The sequence below is a fragment of the Cynoglossus semilaevis genome, chromosome 7 (genome assembly GCF_000523025.1).
Source record: "Cynoglossus semilaevis isolate Cse_v1.0 chromosome 7, Cse_v1.0, whole genome shotgun sequence".
Classification (NCBI taxonomy): Eukaryota; Metazoa; Chordata; class Actinopteri; order Pleuronectiformes; family Cynoglossidae; genus Cynoglossus; species Cynoglossus semilaevis.
Genome location: NC_024313.1, coordinates 10,516,535 through 10,528,608, shown reverse-complemented (window position 1 = coordinate 10,528,608; position 12,074 = coordinate 10,516,535). Strand labels below are relative to the sequence as shown.

The 12,074-nt window shown below is 43.0% G+C and overlaps 1 protein-coding gene across 1 annotated transcript in view; it reads left to right on the top strand.

Annotated features, from left to right (window-relative positions):
• Nucleotides 1-1,169: 1,169 nt before the first annotated feature.
• LOC103381120 (dihydropyrimidinase-related protein 5) overlaps nt 1,170-12,074 on the top strand; it is a 14,334-nt gene continuing 3,429 nt past the window's right edge. The window contains 7 exon segments of the mRNA XM_025057082.1: nt 1,170-1,322; nt 5,313-5,427; nt 6,137-6,286; nt 10,332-10,490; nt 11,387-11,566; nt 11,740-11,808; nt 11,963-12,064. Of these exon segments, the coding sequence (XP_024912850.1) occupies nt 5,317-5,427; nt 6,137-6,286; nt 10,332-10,490; nt 11,387-11,566; nt 11,740-11,808; nt 11,963-12,064 (771 nt within the window). The 5' untranslated portion in view covers nt 1,170-1,322; nt 5,313-5,316.

Sequence of the window (12,074 nt, the reverse complement as noted above, 5' to 3'; positions counted from 1 at the left end):
ATGGACTAAATGAAAGATGAGCTTTTAGAGGGATAAACAAATACAGGAGGACCCGGCGGTGTTTCATAAGGTGCTAAAATTTTATCTGAAAATAAGAAAAAATATATTGTTAGGAATATAAATCAAGTTTGTCTTTACAATGACTGTATTTAAGTTTGTCGTAGTAATGAAAAAAGGCACTATTATTATTTTACTCTTGTATGAATATGAACTAATTAAAAAAAAAAAGCATTTTAACTTTGTACTTGAACAATGTAAGAAATGAACCGTGAATAAAAAAAAGGACTGTTTCTTGTGATTTGGGCCTAAAAGACTTTCTCTATTTTTTTTTAAATCACTTTACTTAATTACTTTTTTTGCTTAGAAAAGTAGACATTTTTTAAAAATAATTAAACATTTAATATATATATATATTATATGCATATGATAGCAGATGTAAGATGATATGAAATATGAAATATTCCAATTGGTCCATCTTTTTGTTATCTGTAAGCTTTAGTTTTCTAGATCTTCTAGTGTTGTTCATTCTGGATTTGCACCGTGATGCTGCCAAGAAGAGGAGCCAAGTCTCCAGACTGCAGCTCTTCACCTCGATGTTGCTGCCTTCACGGTCCTGGCCTGTAAACGTTCGTTGCTGCTGAAAGAACAGCATTCATGTGCAGCAGAATCTGCAAGTGAAAGAACTGCCTTTCTCCGAATTTCCGGGTAAAAGTTTAAAGGTGAATTCAGTGTTGGCTAATATTAAACTATTAAATTATTTTTCACATTTCACTGAATTCTAATCCACTCAGCAATTTATTTATTCTCACAATTCTGAGACTTAAATAAATTCAGAAAAATCTGATAACTCATTTCTGAAAATTAAACGATTTTAATCTTTTATTGTTTTATTTTAAACAGAATTATAGTATTTTTTCCTTTATTTTTTATTGTATTAATATTCATTCCATCCACCAAAGTGTTTTTTTTCTTCTTGTGTGCTAATGTACTTGCACTAAATTTATCTGAACTTCGTTGAATATTTTATGAATTCTTTAAATTATACACCAAGGGCCCCCGGTTACCAGATTTACGACATCATTTGAACGCCGCACCGGAGGCAAGCGACACGCCCCTGCCTGCGTGCAGCGGAGACCCCTCCGGCGCTCTTATCTCGTCTCCTATTGGTCAACTTTACCGCCGCTCAGCTCAGATGGCCTGTGATTGGATGACACAGGCAGCATCTTGCGGCTCGCTCTGTGCCAGCTGTCCGCCCGCACTCGCCTGGTGCTGTTCAGCAGAGAGAGGCTGAGGAGGAGGTTGTCGAAATACGAAGAAAAAGGGTAGGAAAAAACCGCCGTCAATGATTTAAATTCCATTGATAATCACCAGGTTAATCCGATGTGTGAGTACGTGAAAATATGGTTGTGTTTTATCCCATTTTTAGTCTTTCAAATCTCTAAATTGGTTCATTAAACCCAGACCACATCAAGTGGAATAATTAATAAGACGCTAACATGGAAAACAAATAAATAAAAATGGCGTATTGTCGAAAATATACGTTAGGTATTTGACATTTTATGCGCCGTATTTGACGGTTTTGGTCGATGACACTCGAATTTAATTACATTTATGAGAATGTTATCGTTTCAAATAAGAAAAAAAAATTGAAAATGGTCGATTGGTTAAATTGGTTAAATAATGTTAAAGCTAAAACATGATTGGCTAGCGTTCATTAGTCTGTGCAATGTGTGTGTGTGTGTGTTTGGCGTTCCATCAGTGCAGTGTGTGTGGCATGTTATGTAAGTCCATTCGTTTACAGGTTATAACCAAAATATAACTGAGCTGAGGTAGTGATGATGAAGAGGAGGGGCCCGGAGGAGTCGACGTGAATACAAACGAGTCTGACGGAGTGTGTGTGTGTGTGTGTAACCCTGGGCCTTGTCAAACAGACCACAGTCCAGTTGTGATGAACCTGCACCGTAGACCACTTGTATAAAATGGACAGCGCTGCTGTGTGGTGGTAAAGGGAACCTCCACCCCCCCCCCACACCCACTGCAGTGTCCACCTCTGTCTCCTTTACATTTAAATCCCATCACATGACAAATTTTCCAGCTAATAGGATTTTTTATGTATTTATGTTTTGCAAAATTGACATCATGTTTTATAGGAGAGACCTGGAGCCCTGACCTCCTATTAAAGGAGAACAAATTAATTTATGATAATGTTAAAAAAAAAAGGAGTTCACCCCCTGAATATCTGCACATCTGGACAGATTAGAGAGGACGTCCACTGGGTCTGAGGCGTAGCTGCTAATCATGATTCAGGCCGATGTTCCTGAACACATCTCGCTGCAGGACCAGATTTAAAAAAGATGACAAACCATCACAACCTAATGCATCATATCATTGGGGAAAGTCCTGGCTAATGTAGTCCGCCGTCATCTGCTTCTGACGTCACTCAGTCGATCCTGATGATGCACTGCTGCCACCTACGGGGCTGGAGTGAGCGTGTACATCAGTGTTACCGTTTTTTATGTAATTGGTCCAAATTAATGCATTGAAGTCCCAGTAGTGAAAGGAATTAGTTTAGTTTTTTGTTGTTGTTTTTTTTATGTAATTGGTTGAATTTAAAGTATTAAAGTCCCAGTAGTGAAAGGAATTAGTTTGTAAAAGTAAAATGTTCTGGTGTTGAAGCGTCGACACGGCCCAGTCAGTTACTGGATGTTTGTTACTGCTGTTGTCACCGTGTGTTTATGTGACTTTGATTCACTGAGGCCTCATTCATCCTCACTGAATGTGTGTGTGTGTGTGTGCGTTCATTTTCTATTCTTATCTCCTTTTGGCTGTTTGCACACACACACACACACACCACACACACAGTGAGAAAGACACCCAGACAGACATAGTACAACACTACCAAACACTCTCTCTCTCTCTCTCTCACACACACACACACACACAGACACCGTTCACCATTTCCCCCTTTGGCGATTACTGTGCAGATCAAACAGGAGTCAGCAGCTGTCGACTCCTTTTTTCTCGCTTATACATCACACATACATTCACACACACACTCACACTCTCTCTCTCACACACACACAATCCTGACTTTAAACACTAACATTTCCCTATGATCCAACCCAAACACTAGTTTGCTAACTGTTTTTTTTATCCTGACTTTAAACACTTTGTGACACGTCTGTGAGGCGTCTGTAGTTTGTAATTTGACCTGAAAAGTAGCCTGTGACAGCATCTCACACACACACACACACACACACACATATGTCTCTGCACTTGTACAGAAACAGACATGTGTGTGTGTGTGTGTGTGTGTGTGTGTCAGCAGCTACTATTTCAAAGTGAAGCCGTTCCTAAATAAACAGACCTTTAATTTTAAAATGACGTCTGTTTGTTATTGATTAACATCTGGGAATTATTAATGAGTGTTTGTGTCAGCGCGACGACGTGACGCTGGAGGTCGGAGCTAAGTGTGCGGCCGCTGCTCCTCCTGTATTATTGATTAACAGGTCTGTTTGGAAACAGCTTGAATGGAGAAAGTTGAGAAGTGATAGCATGTGTGTGTGTGTGTTTGTGTGGCTTTTACCTGGTTGTCTATGGTAATATACACTTTGTGTTATTTTGTGAACAACGACTGTAAAGACAGTGACGTGAACAGGTGTCACTGTCCAATCATCAACGACTCTCTGCTTCACTCCCTTTGATTTCCCTTTGGATTTTCCTGACGGACAAAGCCGCGAGTGTCTGCCGCAGTTGTCTGTCAAGTCAGCGTTCCCGTGCCTCCACCCCACACTCACACACACACACACACAAACTCAGACTCAGGTCATTCATCTGTGTGGGCTCGGCCTGAGACGATTGGAAAATAATGAGAGCAGCAGTTTGAGTCTTAAATATCAGTTACAGAGGCCGAGGCCACGACCACCACCGCCACCACCACCGCTGCTGCTGCTGCTGCTGCTGCTTCCTGTTTCTGATCAATCTTCTAGGTTTTTATTAATCCTGAAGAGTCTGTCTCCACCCCCCCCCCACCCTTCACTGCCACATAGGCAGCACTTCCTAATGATGTAAACATTCCATTAAAACCTCAATCTGTAATTAAGAAATTGGATTGAATTTTTTAAAGGATTGTCACCGACCAAATTAATTAGATTTTTTTAATTGTTGCGACCCATAGGAGGTCATAGTCTTAGAGTTTTTTAGGGGAGGTGCCCTTATTAGTGCCCTCCCCACCCCCCCACCCCCCCCGGATTAAGGGCTCGGTGGAATCATGACCAGAACTTTGTGAAAGGCAGGAATCCGATGAAAATGCGATCAGGATGCATCCTGGGAGGTTCCTTAGTTGGCGGATTACAGATTACAGGACTGGGTGTTTATTCGGGTAATTAAAGGAGTGTCCACTGAAGACGTCCACTGAAGACGTCCACTGTAGACGTCCACTGTAGCTGTCCACCAAAGACGTCCACTGAAGTCGTCCACCAAACATTTTTACCACATTTATTTTATTTGCGATCCTTATGGTTTTTGTCATGTCATTTTAAATGGTGCAGTAGGCACAATGCCCTCTTGTGGCCGTAGACGATATAGGGTGTATTTTTGATGTATAAGTCCCTTTGGAACATGAGTCGCAGGAGCTGTCAGATTACTAAAAAGATGCGACTCACAGTCAGGAAATTTAAAGTATATCAGACCAGCGGCGTTCCTCTGCACCGTGACCAGAGTCCTCCACTCACTGGGCTCATTTCAGTGTTAACTGGTTGTGGGTCAAATTTCAACCTTCAGACCTTCTCTCGCTCTCTCTCTTTATTCTGTTCAGTGTTTTCTTTATCCCGACTGTCGCTCCTCTCTCTCCTCTCTCTCTCTATTCACCTCCATCCTTTGGAGATCATCTTGTGTGACTGGGTCTCCATTGTCTTCTTGCCCCTCAAACACATTGCACACAGCCATCCATCCATGCACACACACACACACACACACATACACAGAGGGACGTTTGTGTGCTCCGTACCGTCCTCTCACGTTGTTCATATCGGTTCGAGCTGCGTTTCAATAATGAACTGGAGAAATCCACACGCTGGACTTGAACCTGGTCATTATGGTTTTCCCGACTAATGTACAAAATGTGGGAATCTGGACAGAGTCAAGTCTAACGAGGCAAATGTAAACAGTGGTTAGAATTACGCAACTGTAAGTTATTTGTGGTGGGAATGCATTGGAGACGCTGGGGAGTCATGGGAGAACCACGTCACATGACTTGTCTTTTCTCTGTAGCCTCATCCACACTCACCTTTTCCACTCGTTGTCTTTGGTAGAAAAATGTCTGCCAACGCGGGGTCCATGCGTATCCTCATCAAGGGAGGGAAGGTGGTGAACGACGACTTCACCCAGGAGGCAGACGTCTACATCGAGAACGGCATCATTCAGCAGGTCTGTTCCTCTGACAGTGAAACAGAATGAGTTTTTAAAAAACTTCAAAATTGTGAAACGTGTGTTTATTAATGAGGTTCCTGACAACGTTTTTACACCGACTTTAATAACATGCCAGAAAGAATTATTGGCATTAATTAGTGGAGGGTAAGAAAAACAACCTTAAGCTGAGCAGACTGGGACAAAACTGCTCTTAGCCTCACCAAACAGTCAAACAATGTTATCAACTACTGGGCCGTGGCCCCACCCAGGGACAGGGCAACAGGGGCATTGGCCCCAGCTGAAATCTGATTGGCCTTTTGTAACATCTTATGAAAAGGATGGATAAATGGACAGGCAGACTCAAACTATGACTATCGTAATAATAATAATAATAATAATAATAATAATAATAATAATAATAATAATAATAATAATAATAATAATAATAATAATAATAATAATAATAATAATAATAATAATAATAATAATAATAATAATAATAATAATTATTATTATTATGTATTAATCTTACTTTTATCCCTGGAAGTTATAAAGTTGTGGCTTTAGAGTTGTGATATAGTTTTAAGGCCTTTCTTTGTATTTAACTGTATTTGTATAGCACGGTTCATACAGTCATGCAGCTCAAATCACTATTCTGTCCCGACAGCTTGACAACAACAGTTTTGACTTTTGTTTGACTCTGTTGGTGTTGGGCCTGTTCTGATAGGTTGGAAAAGAGCTGATGATTCCGGGTGGGGCCAAGGTGATCGACGCCTCCGGGAAACTGGTGCTGCCGGGCGGCATCGACACCAGCGTGCATCTGGAGGAAACCTTCATGAACGCCGGCATCCAGGATGACTTCTACAGTGGAACCAAGGTAAACTCTCCCACTCTCCATCTCCTGTGTTTGATGGTCACCCAGGCTGGTGACCACACTTGTGTTAGCACAGGCTGAAGCAGCTGTCACTGGTTTGGACTCAGAGACTCAGAGACTCAGCTGTTCACTCCTCTCTCACTCTGGGTTCATTCCTCCACCGTTTCCTACAGATGCTTGTCATATTTTCCCAGCTGTCCCCTGAGACCGGACACAGACAAAGCTAATTTATATTTAGAAGACCTGGATATTTACAGAGTACAGTTGCTGCTCCGTACAGAGGTGTGTTTCTGTTTCGCCTCCTGAAACGTCAGTACCTGTCTGTACTCAGTGTGGAAGTGAAGGAGCCAAAGGGAAATAATATTTCCATCTATAGGTGATCAGGTTTTCCCTCACTGCAGTCAATGGGATGTTAATTAAACCATGGATTTTTCATGACATTTTAGACGAAGCTCAATTCCTCGGAGGAAACACTGCTGCTGCACTGGAGCCCACGAGCAGTAGCAGCGGTGGTGTTTATGTGAGGAGCCCATGAGCAGTAGCAGCGGAGGTGTTTATGTATGGAGCGGTGTAGCAGCGGTTTTGTTTATGTGTAGCACAGTCATCAATTTCTCGGCCTTCTCACCCACAGTGGTGAACAGAAAGTCTCCTATATTTAAACAGACAGAGTGTTTTTTTTTTGCTGCACTGTCTCCGTTCATTCACACGAGCAGGAAGATCTGTTTTCTTTCCATTCAGAACAATTACTGCTGCTGCTGCTGCTGCTGCTGCTGCTGGTGCTTTTTTAGAAAAGTCAATCAAACATTTCCAGGTTGGTTTGTGAAAGTTTTGTAAGAAACTGAAACACACGTTCCAGACTTTGGGACGTTGCGTCTCTGTGAATCAAGGCCACAGTCTGATGGAATGTCAGCTCAAGTGCAGTGAGAGAAGAATTTGGGGCAGATAGAATCCTTCTAACGTGCCAGCTTTACCATAGCAACCCCCCCTCCCTCCTGCCCCCCCTCCCAATTACCATCCTCTACCCACTAACTGCCAACCCCCACTCTGCAGTGTTGAAATCAGAGGTACCCAGTCTGTGTGTGTGTGTGTGTTTGTGTGTGTGTTCACATGCTCACTCTCCACTATGGCTGTATTGTGTGGTCACTATGGTGACGGTGTTTCCGCAGAAACAACCCGTATGCAATTATCATGAGCAAGCCCAAAATTATTCCCCCTCTGTTTCCTCACCCCTCCATCATCGCCATGTCACAACCTCAAACACATCCCTCCTTCCTCCCTTCCTTCTGTCCTTCCTTCCTTTCTCCCACCCTTCTAACCTTTCTTCCTTCTCTCCTTCCTCCATTCCTTCTTTTCTGAGTTCCTTCTTTCTTTCCTCCCATACTTCTGTCCTTCCTTCCTCCCATCCTTCTAACCTTTCTTCCTTCCTTCCTTCCTCCCATCCTTCTGCCCTTCCTTCCTCCCATCTTTCTAACCTTTCTTCCTTCTCTCCTTCCTCCCTTCCTTCTGTCCTTTCTATGTCCTTCCATCCTCCATTCTCTCCTCTTCCTCCTCCCTCCGTGTCTACCTCCTTCACTCTCACCCGCAGCACAAAGCTCCCTCCCTCCTGGCTCTGCTCTGCCAACTTCTCATTTTCTTTCATCAGAGATTTAGAAGAGCATGAACCCTCAGTCAGATCAAAAGGACCAAATGATAAAAATGTAATAGGTTCATTTAAATGGAGCTACTTTTTTATCCAACTACATTAGCTGTGTTAATGTGCGGCTCGTCCTTCCTGGACATACGACCTGGACAGTATCAGTCCTGCAGACACTGCTGAGGTCGCCCTGACTCAGCTGTAACGTGAATTATGAGCGCTGCTGCTAGAGGCCGAGGAGAGAACTGCGGCGGGAGCCTGCGTGACGTTGACAGTCTCATCCTCTCAGATCAGACCGTGTCTGCATCCATGAAAACTCTCTTTCATCGAGCTCAGCCCTCTCTTCTCTCCTCTCTTCATCGGTCGACCACTGCAGTACAGGATACAGTGGAACCTCAGCTGTCAGTTTGGTTCATAAACAGCAGTTTTTAATGTAAAAATTGCCCCGATTGTCGCGTTGTAACTCGGTTGCCGAACAGGCCAACAATAATATCAATTATTAGAAATTATTTTCTTATTGGTTTCGTGTATGAACCTGTACACAAAATGCGGTTGTAACAGTTTGAACTAGCAGTGATCCGAGGTCAAGGAACGGATTCATCCATTTTACATTGATTCCTATGGGGAAAATTGTTTCAGTTTTCGAGCTTTTCGCTTCACGAACGAACCTTCAGGAACAAATTAAGTAAAAAAAAAGAGGTTTCTTTGTATTAGAATATTAAATTGACAACACAGCAAAACAATATTTGATTTATGTTCTGTTTTTTACATATCTATTAGGTGTAATTTGGTGAAGAAGTGGAGACATTGAGTGTCACCCGTCACCACAGCCAGCTGGTGTTTGTGTTTTCTCTCTCTCTCTGTTCCCCACATCAAAACACATTAACGTGATACAGACTCAATCTCTCTCCACTTCTTTGTTCATTTCACTTTCTCCTCAGTCTGAGGATTATCTTCCCAGCGGGGGTGGGCAGAGTGTGTTGAGGGTGGGGGGTTCATGCTGGCATCTTCACTGTTTGAGGTCTCATGGATTACCATTAACTTAAGCCCCGCTCTCAACATCTCTGTGAATCTAATTAAAAAAAGCAGTATGTTGGATTCACAAACTGCTCCTGCAGCGCCCCCTTTACTGTAGATTGGAATACTCTGAAAACCCTCCCTCCCATGTCAACACATTCACTGCTTATGCTTCAAAACTGCACTGAATTTAAATCAACATAATTCCTACGGTAGAAACTGAACAATGGTACAAAATGTTTTTGTGTTTTTTTTCCCCCTGAATTCTTCATTTAACGGTTCATAGTTTGAGACTAAAAACTATTAATGTATGAATTGATTTATTTCCTTCACTGATCAGATTCACACAAAGCACTTGATCTGAGCGGCTGCGTGACACAGCGTTATCCCAGTGTGAGTCACACCTGCTCTGCTCTGCTCAGCACTCCACTAAGATTGCAACCTCTCTATTTTTTTTTAGTCTCTTAGTGTAGTAGTTTAGTGATATCCCACAATCCCCTGCTGCATGTCCCTGTTTCCCAAAACTGAGACTGTGACAGTGATCAATGACTCTACATATCAATGCTGACGCTGCACACGACATGGTCTGGTTACTATGGTAATGTGACACCGAATAGATCCCACCCCATCCCCCCAACTACACCTGGACCACATCTATGTAGGACACGTTTGAGACAAAGACCACGTCCCTCGTCCAACGTTCTCTCTGCTTTCATTCACATGGTCTCGCTGAGGAAGGAGAGATTTTTATTTTGATCTTTTCTTTTCTTTCTTTCCTCTGAATCATTAACCCCCCAGTTTTCCCATAATTCTTCAGTGTAATATCTGTTGGAGTCTGGCGTTTTACTGCATGTTGCCTGGGTGAAGAAGCAGGGTGGGGACACGTGGCAGACGTGACTGAGCAGTATCTGTTGTCATGGTAACATAAAAGTGCTTTTACCGTTCTGTGGACAGAAAAAAAGAGTCGGTGCAGACCTCGCCCTTCGCTCTCCCTCCGTCTCCCAGCCTGTCACCTCCCATTATTTTCCACGTTTCATGTTCATGCCTCTTTTATCAGTTTCCCTTGTTCTTTTTTTACCTTCCACAGTTTGAGTTTGTGCAGAAACGGTGACCAGTCGTCTGACGAGAGCTGGAGAGAGAGAACGCAGATCTATTTGTTATTTTACGTAAAGACACAGGGAAATCTGCCCTCTGTGGAACAGCAGAGTGGTGGGCTGCACATTAATGCACTCACAGTGTGGGGGAGCTTTGTCGGGACCTTGCTGGGGCTGGGATTCTAACCAGCAATCCTCTGATCACAAGCCTAATTCTCTAACCACTTCTTTCTTTGTCTCTTTGTTCCCTTTTTCCTTCCTTCCTTCCTTCCTTCCTTCCTTCCTCCCTTTCTCACTCACCTAGGCGGCTCTCATGGGTGGTACCACCATGGTGATGGCCCTGGTCCTGCCCGAACAACACTGCTCCCTGGTGGACGCCTACGAGAAGTGCCGAGGCCTTGCTGATGCCAAGACGTGCTGTGACTACGCTCTGCATGTTGGCGTGACCTGGTGGGGACCAAAGGTGAGGGGTGAAAGGTCGTAGCAGCCGTACTGATCCACCATGGAACATAAATTTTCCTTTACTGTTTTACTCCACAACCACTGACCTTATTTTTTTTTTTCTACCATAAAGACCAAAGCTGCCTTTATTTGTGTGTGACGTGTGTAGTGACCTGGATCCACGCTGACACAATCTGGGTTACCACACATGCTCAGTGGGCACGTTACACGCAATTTATGAGTCCACATGCCAACAGCCCTTGGCTTCATGTCTTCACTACCTCAGCTGCTCACTCTGTGCATATGTTACGTCCTACTACTGTCTGTGGTCACGATGATTAACAGTGGGTTTTTTTTTTGTGAATGACTGAGATTTTACATCCATAAAATGTGTAGAAAATCTACTCTATTTACCTTTACAAGAACATCCATCCATCATCCATCCATCCATACATCCATCATTTTATTAGTTCATTTCTCCATTCAGCCAGACAGTAATCCATTCACTCTTTGTGTGGGAGTAAATGAATGGAAATGGGTTGGGGGTTGGTCAGGGGGCTGAGCTGCAGCTAAGATAGTTTTTTTATATTCTATAACAGAGCTACATATCAGGGCAAATATATAAATATATTCAAGATCAAGGGGTTAATACAAAAAAAGCATTTTTTCTTCTGTGAATGAATTTTGTCCATCTTTGCGTTCCGACATGTTATCATTCATTACTGTTTGATGATGATGTCATTCTGGTTGCAATTCAAGCTCATTTCATGCTCCATATAACACACACACACGCACACACACACAAGGGGACAATCCCGTCGTTTAAATTTCTCTACTGCCCAAAATGAAATGTCCGTCATCCAACACCGTCCAGCGGTGTCTGCGACCTCTGACCTCTGGCCATTGTCTCTGAATCAGGTGCGAAACGAGATGGAGGCTCTGGTGAGAGAGCACGGGGTGAACTCCTTCCAGATGTACATGGCCTACAAAGACATGATGATGCTGCGGGACTCGGAGCTCTACCAGGCCCTGCAGACCTGTAAAGACATCGGGGCCATCGCACGCGTCCACGCCGAAAATGGGGAGCTGGTGTCGGAGGTGCACGACCCACACACTTCCTCTCTATATCTCTCACACAAAGTGCTTAGTAATTTAAAAGAAAACACAGCAGATTGATGTCTTTATACACTGAGATTGAGGCTGTTTTTTAATTTTTTTAATTTTTTAATATTGATTAAAAAATAAAAGTGTGGATACATGTGTGTTGATAGGGAGCAAAGGAGTCTCTGGATCTGGGCATCAGTGGACCTGAAGGAATTGAAGTTAGTCGACCAGAGGAGGTGAATTTACATGACGTTGTTGATGTAATATTTGTTGGTGCACAAGTTAATGATAGATTGTGTGTTTCTGATGTGATCACATCTATGGTTTGTATCACTCACTGTCAGCATATGTAATGATATTAAAGCCTAAATGTCCGTGTTTTGTCTCCAGCTGGAGTCTGAGGCCACTCACAGGGCTGTGACCATCGCCAACAGGGTAAGAGTTCACCATAATACTGCATGTTTTATTATTCTGTTTATATTCCTGACTATTTTCTGGTACT